We start from the raw sequence: 12,053 nt of genomic DNA on the forward strand, positions 1-12,053 counted from the left end.
CACTGTTTGGTATGGTTTTTGAGCTGGTGGTGTGATTGGACTTCACATATTTCAAAATGAGGCTGGTGCAACTGTTACGGTGAATGGATAACGCTACCGAGCTATGATTAATGATTTTTCATAGCCTGAATTGGAAGATATTGATGAGATTGTTCATTTTCAACAAAAAAACGCCACATAAGCAAAGATACAATAGTAATTTGTCAAAAAAAGTTTCCTGGTCCTGAGGTGATCACTAAATTGGCCATCGAGATCTTGTGATTTAGCACCTTTCGACTTTTTTTGGGTCCCCGTGAAATATGAGGGCTATGCCAAACTACGCAATCGATTCAAAACCTTCAAAATGGAATTCGTGAAGTTACCGAAGACATTCAGCCGCCAAATGTGTGAATGGGTCATGAAAAGGATATGGTGGCAGCCATTTGACTGAAATCATATTCCATTGGTAATGGCACACCTTCTTCTTTACTTTACAATGGAATAAGCACAATTTTTGTCTTGAAATATACTCGTTTTTATTATAAAGAAACCTTTTATTATAAAACCCTTACTAAGAATTTAATTCAAATCATTAAATTTTTTTCATATTAACCTTGTAGTCATCAGCAGAAATTTCTCTCAGTATATTTTTCGCTAATTCAAAATGATTCTGTGTGAAGATGTGCACACCTACAGTCAAATCATCATTAAGTAACTGCTCTATAATCTCCTTGGTCCAATTCCTTCCATACTGTTTACTTCGATTTTTCTTTCTAGCCGATTTCGCTTTGATATAAATAGATGTATCGATACTTGAACACATTTTCTTTATCCTCTTGAAATCATTGAATTTTGTGAATATCAGCAAACCGAATATTATCGGAATATCTATCGCATATTGAGTACAGATTTGTCTGTAATTGAAGTACCTCTGAGGAGACATGCAAGCTTGGGTGCAAATTAGGCTTGCACCAGCTAATACTTTTTGCTTCAGAAAAAACATCTCTTCTTCCATACATCGACTGGCTGGATGTATATGGGGAAACCCAGCTGTTACAATATCAAAGCAGTCACCAAATTCATTCTTAATGAATTCTATGAAGTCTAGAGCGAATGGAAATGCACAATTTTCTATTTTCAACCAAGGACCTCCACCTCTCATGGCGAATATGTTACGTACTCCATATTTTTTCAACAGAAGCAAAGTATTCTTCATCCACTCCTTCGTATAAAATATTGCAGGGATGTGAATAAGCACCACAAAACCTTTCCTTATCAATTCTTTTGATACTATCAATGGAGGTAAACATTTAGGATTTTTCGAGTCGCTGGGATGTGCTATCCAAATAATAGAACAAAAACTAGGATTGATTATACTCAATATGTTGTAATCAATAGTTTTGTACGGATTCACTTCACAAGAGATCAATTTTTTATCACCTAATTTATCGATTATTTCTGTCAGTTTCTTGTTAGGACCAGGAGTTCGCAACATTTCCTTTGAAAAAAAAAATGTACACAAATTTGTGTGGATGACACAAACAAAATTCGTTTAAATCAAATTGACAACAGAGCCATATGTTCATTTTATCTTTTTCTTTTACTAGTTTGTACCTACTCAATTGATGAAAATTCGATTTTATTATTTGTTTCAGCTTTATAATTCCTTTGGGGTTGAAAAAAGGTTGTGTCTTCTATTTTAAAATTTTCACTCGAAAATGCATTTCAGGCCATTAGATTAGATTTTGTTAAGGAAGTTCCGTTTCACTGCGACCTAAAATGGTCTATAGTGCCTGCCCATCTATTCTCGCTATAACGTGATTTACAGCTGGCCTTCCAGTTGCAGATTTCTGATGAACTCCAGTATCTGGTATGCCTTCAAGGAGGCTAATTCCTCACTTCTACAAGTTTTTTGTCCAAAGCAGATTTCGCGTTGGCTAGTGATGGCGAGGCATTCCGTTACCAAGTGATCCGGAGTTTCTTTCTCCTTTCCACAGAATCTGCACTAGTCATTTTTTGCAAGACCCATTGTCATGAGGTGTTTCCTGAGGCGACAATGCCCTGTGAGGATCCAGTAAGGAGGTTTAGTATACTTTTGCTAAGATCCAGATACTTCTTGGATCTCGCAGCGTCAAAGTTTCTAAGAAACTTTTTGGAATGATCTAACCCGGAAGATTCCACCAGAGCGTTTTTCTTTCCAGTTTTTCCTTCTCCTGAAACTCTTTCTTGTAGGTACATCTGGCCTATCCCACAGAAAGGTTCCAGGCCGATGAATGGAGTTTGTGCTCCTTTTCTGATATCACATCATTACAAACAACTTTGGTTTTTGACTGCCTCGGTAGTGCAGTGGACAGAGATGTCGACTGTGGTGCCGAAGGTACCGGGTTCGAATCCTGGCTAGGTCATGGATGTTGTACATATCCGGTGATGGTTAGGTTAGAGGCTAATGACCATAGCAGTCGATGCCTTCAATGAAAGAAAAAAAAAAAAAAAAACTTTGGTTTCAAATCTGTGTGATGGTCTGAGACCGCACATCTTTGTAAAGTTACCTTTTACACTTTTAATCCGATTTAATTGAAATTTGGTATAGGTATGCAGTTTCAGCCTTAGATGGACCTAAACCAAAATCAGCTTTTTTGGAATACAGGTACAGAGTGGACCAAATTGGACACTTTTCGCCTTTTAAAGGGGGAGACCTATTTCTATACTTAGGGTACGGAAACTGATGTCTGATGGTTAATTTTCATGAGAAACTCATTGGCGAAAACCTCAACTCCATATAAATAATTTAAATTTATTTTCCACGTAATAAATATACAATAGAAGTATAAGACTAAATTATATCTTAAAAATATATAGGAAGTGGGTGTATAAAAATACAATACTGTATTAATAAAGAAGAGATAAGCTTAAAATACCTTGTGTTTCTTTTTCAAATCTGCTTTATAATTATTCGCGTCAGTTTCAGTAAGTATATTATTAGCTAATTCGAAGAAATTTTGGGTGAAGATATGTACACCTACTGTAAGGTCACTTTTGAGAAGTTCCTTAATGAGATACCTAGTCCACTTTCTACTATGCTCCTTCGTCTGGTTAGCTCTTTTGGCTTGAAGCGCATCTTTATAAACATTCTTGTCAATATATAAACACATTCTTTTAACTCTAACGAAATCATTATAAGATCTAAACATCAAAAGCCCGAATATTATCGGAATATCTATCGCATGTTCGGTACAGATTTGCCTATAGTCCAAGTACCTTTGAGGAGACATGCAGGCTTGAGTACAGATGAGGCTAGCGCCAGCTGCAATCTTCTGCCTCAAGAAAAACATTTCGTCTTCCATCGAACGTGTTGCTGGGTGTACATGAGGAAAACCAGCAATTACTATTTCAAAATAATCGCCAAACTCACTTCGTATAAACTCTATGAAGTCTTGGGCAAATGGAAAATCGCAGTTTTCTATCTTCAACCAAGGCCCACCTCCTCTCATTGCGAAAATATTGCTAACGCCATATTCCTTCAGGGTCAACAGAATCTTCCTCATGCTCTCCTTAGTATAAAAAATTCCAGGGATGTGGACTAGCACCAAGTAACCTTTTCTGATCAATTCTTTGGAAATCATGACTGGTGGTAATAATTTTGGGTTCTTGGGTTCATTTCGATTGGCTATCCAAGTAACCGAACAGAAACTTGGGTTGATTCTTGTCAGGATATTGTAGTCTATGGGTTTGTATGGATTCAACTCGACTGAAATCAATTTTTCTTTTCCTAAGTTGTTTATGATTTCAGTAAGTTTTTTGTTGGGACGTACAGCTTGTATCATTTCTGACAAGTGTATAAAACTGATTGAATGACATTAAGACTTCAAACTTTTGATATATTTTGTCAGTTTTGCATTTTCTCTCAATACTTGTTTATTTTTGAGTTTAATAGCATAATTCTTATTTGAACTGACCAAATACTCTACTTTTACTGAAGTATTACTCTATTATTTCTGAATGATTTCTCATTTTTCCGAGAATCTTGAAAACCACTCTGATACAAATTTCCTCGTCTAGGGATTTCAGTACAAAACAAGACAGTGATATTCAATTTCAAAAAACCACTTTGAGAACATTTTATTTCAAAATAAAACATCACTATAGTGACTAACTCTAACATTGTTAATAATCAATTGTAGAAAAAATAATAACAAAATATAGGCATAAGAGTTTTCAAGCGATATCAATAGCTTTATAGTAACATATTTCCACTGTTGCCTAAAGAACAGAATAACTGAGATGGAATATAGTATGTACATAATATTCAGATATTTACATTTTTACACGAAAACCAACTTCAATCCAATCTTTCGATATGAGAGATTATAATTGATCACAAATAATTATCACCCAATATAGAGTAGTGCTCAGATTTCTCAAGATGTTGAAGATCAAAACTTGAAATTTTTTCAACATATTTAATTGACCACCCACTTGACTAGTAGGTTCTGAAGAAATGAAAAACAGAGCAGAATGATTAAAAAAATTACCCAAATTATTATTCGATATAGAGGTCCAACGATTTTGACAAATCACTCATATGGAAGATCTATTTATAATTAGTAACAATAATCATCACCAATTTGAGTTTATATTATTGAAATATGAAGCATATGTAAAGGGTCTGAGCATACTTTGCAATAAAAAAATCTCCAAACGTTCAAGAGCGCTTCTCATTTTAGTTATCATTAAAAAAGATGAAATAGTATGGACATTGAAGAAAAAATGGCAGGTAATTTAGCACTAAAATCTCAAAATATTTCGTAGCAGCTCGACTTACTTATTTGAATCGATAAGATGAACCATTTTGTTTTGGTCTTTGCTAAGAGAGTATTACCATTCATATTTGGCTGTATATCAATTCGTTTCTCAAGAAAAAAACTGAAATGATTCCAATTCTCATTGAACTCTATCAATAGTATCACTGCTGTTATTGATCCACAACAAAGTTCATTACATCCCCATGAAGGAGAGATTTTGGAAAATTTTTAACTTCATTTCAATAACATTTAATTAATTGTGCAATTAGGGTTAAAAATAGGTATGTTTTCAAATTACATTTCATCACTAAGGATAATTAATTAAAATTATTTGTTTCAGACTTTTTAGAGGGATGTTACTAAAAATTTTGTATACAGGGTGTCTCATTTAAAAGGTCGATTTTTGATGACAGGGGGACATGATCTGGGATATAAAGCTTGTTTCTACAAGCAACCCCCTAAGAGGGTTGCAACCCCATCAGGAATTTGAATAGGGAAAATGGGTAGTTTTGTAGCACAAATGTATGCATGGATTAAAATTTGTATGAACCTGCAGTTTGTGGTCTATAAAGTGCATATTATTCACAAAGTTACAGGGTGTTTTTTATGGAATTATGGTACCGATAAAACTAAATGAAACAGAGATTTTTTAATTGATCGTATAATGTCTACTGCTCGATGCCTAACGTAAACAGGGTCAGACCGATGCAAAACGTTACTGTTTGTTGAAAAGTTTCTTTTCAGTAGAAATTTATACGATCAATTAGAACATCTCTGTTTCATTCAGTTTTATCGGTACCATAATTTCATAAAAAAGACCCTGTAACTTTGTGAATATTCAACTTTATTAGAACACAAACTGCAGGTTCATACAAATTTTAATCCATGCATACATTTTTGCTACAAAACTACTTACTTTCCCTATTCAAATTCTTGATGGGGTTGTAGCCATTTCCAGGGGGTTGCTAGTAGAAATAAGCTTTGTATCCCAGATCATATTTCCCTGTTATCAAAAATTGACCTGTTTGAGTGTTTTCACAAATTCTGATTCGTTGTTGAGTTACTGAGGGTGGACACTTAAATTAGACACCCTGTATGAAAAAATATTTGCAATCTTAAAATGTTGATATAACCAACGCATTTCTCTAAGCAAGATAAAAACAAAATTGAAAGGAAAAAATTCAAATTTTGATAAAAATAACATATATTAGAATTAATCTATTGAATGTGTGCTCAATAGGAAAAAATTACTTAACAAAGGTATTTAAAAATATCATGGCATATTCCACTATTTCAAATGATACTATTCTATCACAAATATTAACGCATGACTCCATCTCTTCTGAAACATTAGCACCACATCTTCATGGGATCTAAAACTTCCCTAGAAAATCTCGTTTGAATTGAAAACAATCCATAGATTAGCACTAAAATAGTTGAACATTTATTTCATAGAATTCTCTGAAAATTAAGTATACTTGGTATACGAAAAACAACACAGTTTTCTCAAAAACTAAAAAAAAAATAAGATCATAACTAATGTTGATACTTTGATTTTTTAGATATCAAACTATCAAGTGTGGTTTGTCTAGTAACTTTTGTACCTCTTCTTGGTGCAGAACTTCTGGTTGAATAGCTGGAATTGTCAAAATGCTCTTGCAATTTCTTAGCTAATTCATAGTCAGATTTAACTTGAAGTTTAACTTTTTTCTCGTCAATATTCATTCCTGTATTGTTATTTCTTGTGAACCTTTTTTGTGATATATTGCCTTTTGTTTCAGTTTTAGAAAAACCTCGAAATGGGGAGCTCGGACTATCAACAAATCTGCTGTATGAATTGTTTGAATCGGTTTTATTCTTTTTGTTTGGAGATCCAAAATCAAGTGAATTCTTTGATAATTTTCTTTTTACCAGAGAGTTTACCTTGCTTTTGGTTTGGATTTCAGTCTGATCTTCAGTGTTTGAAGATGAACAAAACTCTGCAGACCGATCTTTATACAAACTATTCAACTTCTTCTTTTCTGGACTAACATTCATATTTTTCACTTTCTGAGGACTAGTTTGAATCTTTTCGTTAGACAGGCTTATACGTTTAGTTGTTTGTCTTGGAAGTTTACTTGTTTTTTCATTGTCTCCGTTATCTCGTAGTGAAAGTTTACCAAATGCGGCAAAAGCAGAGTTTAGTGTATCACTCTTGAGAATACAATCTCCTTTTGGTTTACTGAAAATATACAAATTGGATTAATCTTATGCTGAAAAAATAAATGTACGAAACCTACCTGATGTTCTTAGATTTTATTTCCCCTTTCATTGCAGGAACTCTTATTGGGGTAGTTCTCTGACAAGGAATACTTTTCCTATAATCAATTGGTTTAAAATATTGGCACTCTGATTCTATTGAATCGCTACTATCACTATGGTCTCCCCAATCTAAGACTTGTTGTAGTTCTAGACTTATTTGATGGTTTAACATACTTAAAGTGGGTGGGCCTTTGTTGATAATAGCCCTATTCATATCTGTTTTTACCCGATCATTTCCTATATCAGGACATAATATACGACAAGTATAATCTTTTTTAGAATAATCTATTGTTTTCTCTTCACTTCGTTTCAAAGAACATGGTTGAACTGCAGGACTCTTCATATTTGAATTCACTAGAAACCTATCTAATGGGCCATTCTTTCTTGAATTATTGTTTGATAGGAGAAGATTTGAAACTTCATTATTTTTATTTTCAATAGTATTTAATTCCTGAGCTAGTTTTCTGGCTATCTCCTCGTCCATCATCAATTTCTCTTCTTCTATTATTCTTTGATACTCCTCTTCTTCCCTGAGTTTCTTGATTAGAGCTTCACTAGCTTTCATTTCAGCTTCCCGTTCTTTCTTGAATGAATCAGTTTCTTTTTGTATCAGAGTTTCATATTCTTTTTTCAATTCGCCAGGCTTGGCTATTTGGATCATTGGGTCTTCTGAAAGTTTGGTAAATTTAGTAAGGCCAGTTGATAAATAATGCAAAATATCTATTCTTACCATAACTTAAATTTTCTTCAACTCCTTCCAATTTATTCTTGATCTGTTGAGGAAACAATCTTTTGATGGCATTCCAGTATTCTACATTGATTAATTTATTTTCTTTCTTGGAAGATCGTAGCCAGGATCCAATTCTCATTCTACAAAGGGGGCACACCAAGTTTGCATTTTCCATAGTGCCTTGAAAACATGAAGAACAGAATACATGACTGCAGGGTAGCGTCACTGGTTCTATCAGAATACTTCGACATATGGGGCATAATACTTCCTTAACGGTCAAATTATCGTAATCAACAGTCCGTTCAACTTTTATTACTCTAGCACCTCGCCTTGGTGCCATTTTATTTATATTTATTTTGACCGATTCTAAATCAAAATGCCTTGGCTACACACAAAATAATTCGCTGTCAGTTGTCACTTGTCAACACTTTTTGAACTACTCAAATAACTTTTTTATATTATTTCAAATCAAATCCTAGAAAATTTAAAATTGATTTATTAAATGAGAAATACAAGACCTGTTGTTCCATATCTCTCTTATTTGGCCATTTTTCGTATAAGTCATAGCAGACCATAGAGTAGTGTAAGGAAATAGGTATCGATACTTTGCTGCATCGATACCGTTTCAATACTGAGTACTTTTCGATACTCGAGTTACCGATACCATGGAAGTATCGATACCAAATAAAGTATCGAACGATTAACTGTATATATTTTTTTGAGAATTTTATCGCGTAATATCATGTAATATGCTAATTTTGGATGCAAATCTAAAGGGTGTTTTTTTTATCTGGAACAGTACCATCCTCTTTTCGCCAATAATTTTTTTTTGGTAGACCACTGATAATTCGAAAAAAATTTAAAAAGAAGAAACATTAGTCCAATCATAGAAATATAATTATTTATATTATATTATATTTCTATGAGTCCAATAGTATACGTTTTGGTTTTCTGTAGTTTTGTCGTATCTGCTATACCGATCTCGAGGAAAGAAATTCAAACAATAACCTAGTAATCCTTAGGAAAATCCAAATTATTATAAAGATCCAATTAGTAAGCTGTGATGACTAAATTAATTATAAGTTTCAGTACTTATTTGCCAAATCTGTAGCGAAGATTAATAAATATTCGATAAACTTGTATAATCGTCACAAAAAAAGAGGACCACAAGAAGCGCCCTCTGCATCTCGAAGAAGTGTTTCAATTAAGAAACACCCTGTGTAGGTATTTTAAGTGATTGAAGACATGTTGATGATCTCATTAACAAAAAAAAGTCCGACACTTATTATTTTCGTCAGATGTAATATATCGACATAATTATCAGATATAATTGGTTGAGTACCTACAGAAGCAAACTAAAACATAAAATTAATTTTATGACTACTCTCCATATGAGAATTTTTCAAATTTTATCGTAAGCTTGGAGAAATATCAATTATCAATATACTTCTCGTTTTACGAAGACAAAATTATTTTTCCACTTAGGTAGATACAAATTCTAAATGATGCAAAGATTTTCTAGGCGGAAGATTGTAGGATGTTGCCTACGCCTCCCACACCGTACGCCTACTCTTCTTAATTTAGCGCTCTTGTAGGGAACAGAGCCCATTAAAAGTTTTTGTTAATAGAGAAAAGGCTTCGAAACTAAGACCATCTGACATTTCAGTTATAGTTATTCTTCTTTGGATGTGATCGGTATCTGGATGGGTGCACGCTAGGGGAGTTGATTTGAAATCTGAATGAGCAGATGAACAAGCACAAAAAAGCTCTTGTTTCTATCTCATTAGTTTACTATCTCATTAAAGTTTTGATATTGAAACAATTAAATTTCTTTTATGTTACATATCTTATTAAACATATCATTTTATCAGTTATGATATGTTTTATATCTGTATAATTTGAAACAAAGAGATGCACTTAGGCAGTTCATTCAATTTCCACCTGCGTTTCCAATTTCATGAATGAAATCAATTGCAATACCTAATCTTCAATGGCATAAGCATCGATAGCTGAGCGCATGCGTTCTTTTCCAATCGTTTTCTGAGAGGGAAAGGTTGAAAAAACAGCCATTTCATTTTATAACGAAAGAATTAAAATGCATACGGAATATACCTAGGTATAATTTATTCCCACTATTTTAGAATTGTAAATGATGAGGAGAAATATTTTTCTCCTCGTTATCATAATGGCGCATTTGATTGTAATTGAAAGTAGGACATGTGTTTTTTCTGTAATTTGGAATGGTTTGCTTCAGTGTTAACCCTTTGGAAAAGGTTGGCAAAATTTGGTTTGATAGCTTTAAATGCTATTTCTACGATGAATATTACAACTCAATGGTAATTCAATGAACTTAATCACGTGAAAATTATCCTTTTAAATTCATAAGACCTATTTGAGATGCAGATTATTTTTCCCAATCTAATATATTAATTTATTCGTTTTGGGAATGAAATTTAAAGAATAGAATATTATCATTTTTCATCTTGACCCTTTTTTTCGTTATTCTACCCGAATTTTTTATGATTCTGGTGACGAAATTTCGCACGAAACTTGGAATGTTTATTCTATATACAGGGTGGGCCACAGTCGATGGTACCCTGCACTTTTACAGAGAACGGAAGGTGGGGTTTAATCGAAAATTTGGTTTCTTGGGTAGAAACCACTGCTCTATCGATCTGAAATATTTTCAGCGCTGTGGTGTTACACCTTATATTGAAAAAGTACTTAAAAACTTCGATATTCAAAATAGACACCCTGTTTACTATTACTTTTTTTAGTTTGCCATAGTTTCTTGATTATTTATGTATTAACTTCCTTGTCACCTTGGTTTTCGAGTAATTGATTACTTATTTTTTTGTACAGGGTGGGCAAATAAGAGAGGTAAGCGGCTATATCTCAGGATCCACTCATCGTAGTGACTCGCGGTAAAAATTTTTACCACTAAAGTGTAGAAGAAAACACACTGGAAATTGTTTTGAATTTCATACCTCTACCGCTAGGGGGCGTAATAGCTATCGTCGAGTAGAAAAATGAATTTTACTCGACAATGTTTCATATGAAGTTGAAGAATAAATAACATCACTTTAATCCTTGGAAAATTCTCTATCTTTTTTAATTGTCACTTTCGATTTTACGACATCAAATAAGGGTAGGTGAAAGGGAGAAATCTGACTGATTGAAGTGCCTGTAATTTCAGTTTGGCTCAATATTTTTGGGCAAATTAGATCTCGTCTGAAAGAGAATATCTTGTTGATTGAGGACAAAATATATCTATGATAAATTTGTTTTTGCTGCTTTCAATGGGGGCGCTAAGTCATAAGTTCATTGTTTTGTTCATTTTACTTCGAAATTTGAAATGTAATTTTTTTGACAAAAACAGAAATTTCATCAAATTTGCATGAAAAAACCTGAAGGTCGCAAAGCGATAGATTAAGGCATTCTGAAGTTATGGCCGAAAGAATATATTCTTTAACTGATACACGGCGAAAAACCAAATTGTGTCTTTAAGTTTTGACAGTAATAGAAATCCTATCAAATTTGTATGAAAAACCCAAAAGGTCGCAAAGCGATAGCTTCAGGCGTTCTGGAGTTATGACCGAAAGAAGATATTCTTCAACTGATGCACTGAAAAACTAAATTGTGTCTTCTTTCGGCCATAACTCCAGAACGCCTGAAGCTATCGCTTTGCGCCTTGTTGTTTTTTTCATACAAATTTGATGGGATTTCTGTTTCTGTTAGAACTTAAAAACAAAATTGGTTTTTCGCAGTACATCAGTTGAAGAATATCTTCTTTCGGCCATAACTTCAGAACGCCTGAAACTATCGCTTTGCGACCTTCAGGTTTTTCATGCAAATTTGATGGAATTTCTGTTTCTGTTAAGAAAATCCTATCTTTACATTTGAAATTTCGGAGTAAAATGAACAAAACAATGAACTTCTGACTTAGCGCTCCCTATCAAAAGCAGCAAAAACAAATTTATCATGAGTATATTCTGTCCTCAATCAACAAGATATTATCTTTCAGATGAAATCTAATTTGCTTAAAAATGTTGAGCCAAACTGAAGTTACAGGCATTGGAATATTTGGAAACCGATATTTTTCCCAATTTTCGAATTTATAATAAGCAGAATATTTATTATTTTCTGTATCTAGCTGCTGAAATCCAAAGTTTGGCAACTTTTGGTCTCTTAGTGTCATCGGTTGTTTCACTTCGTTTGGCGCGCTTGAAGTTTGTTTTCTG

General features: G+C 33.4%; 3 protein-coding genes across 3 annotated transcripts; all 3 read right to left on the bottom strand.

The window, feature by feature from the left end:
* Positions 1 to 355: 355 nt before the first annotated feature.
* Positions 356 to 1,546, bottom strand: LOC123677810 (methylenetetrahydrofolate reductase-like). Its single transcript, XM_045614524.1, has one exon. It carries the CDS (start codon positions 1,472 to 1,474, stop codon positions 572 to 574), a length of 903 nt encoding a protein of 300 aa, XP_045470480.1. The 5' UTR covers positions 1,475 to 1,546; the 3' UTR covers positions 356 to 571.
* Positions 1,547 to 2,888: 1,342 nt separating this feature from the next.
* LOC123677764 (methylenetetrahydrofolate reductase-like) lies at positions 2,889 to 3,803 on the bottom strand. Its single transcript, XM_045614457.1, has one exon. It carries the CDS (start codon positions 3,801 to 3,803, stop codon positions 2,889 to 2,891), a length of 915 nt encoding a protein of 304 aa, XP_045470413.1.
* A 264-nt stretch (positions 3,804 to 4,067) lies between these two features.
* On the bottom strand, positions 4,068 to 8,279 carry LOC123678022 (E3 ubiquitin-protein ligase rnf168-like). Its single transcript, XM_045614789.1, has 3 exons — positions 7,813 to 8,279; positions 7,061 to 7,751; positions 4,068 to 7,002 (listed from the first exon to the last, which is right to left on the bottom strand). Exons 1-3 carry the CDS (start codon positions 8,150 to 8,152, stop codon positions 6,318 to 6,320), a joined length of 1,716 nt encoding a protein of 571 aa, XP_045470745.1. The 5' UTR covers positions 8,153 to 8,279; the 3' UTR covers positions 4,068 to 6,317.
* Positions 8,280 to 12,053: the final 3,774 nt, after the last annotated feature.

This window comes from Harmonia axyridis, chromosome 4 (genome assembly GCF_914767665.1).
Source record: "Harmonia axyridis chromosome 4, icHarAxyr1.1, whole genome shotgun sequence".
NCBI lineage: Eukaryota > Metazoa > Arthropoda > Insecta > Coleoptera > Coccinellidae > Harmonia > Harmonia axyridis.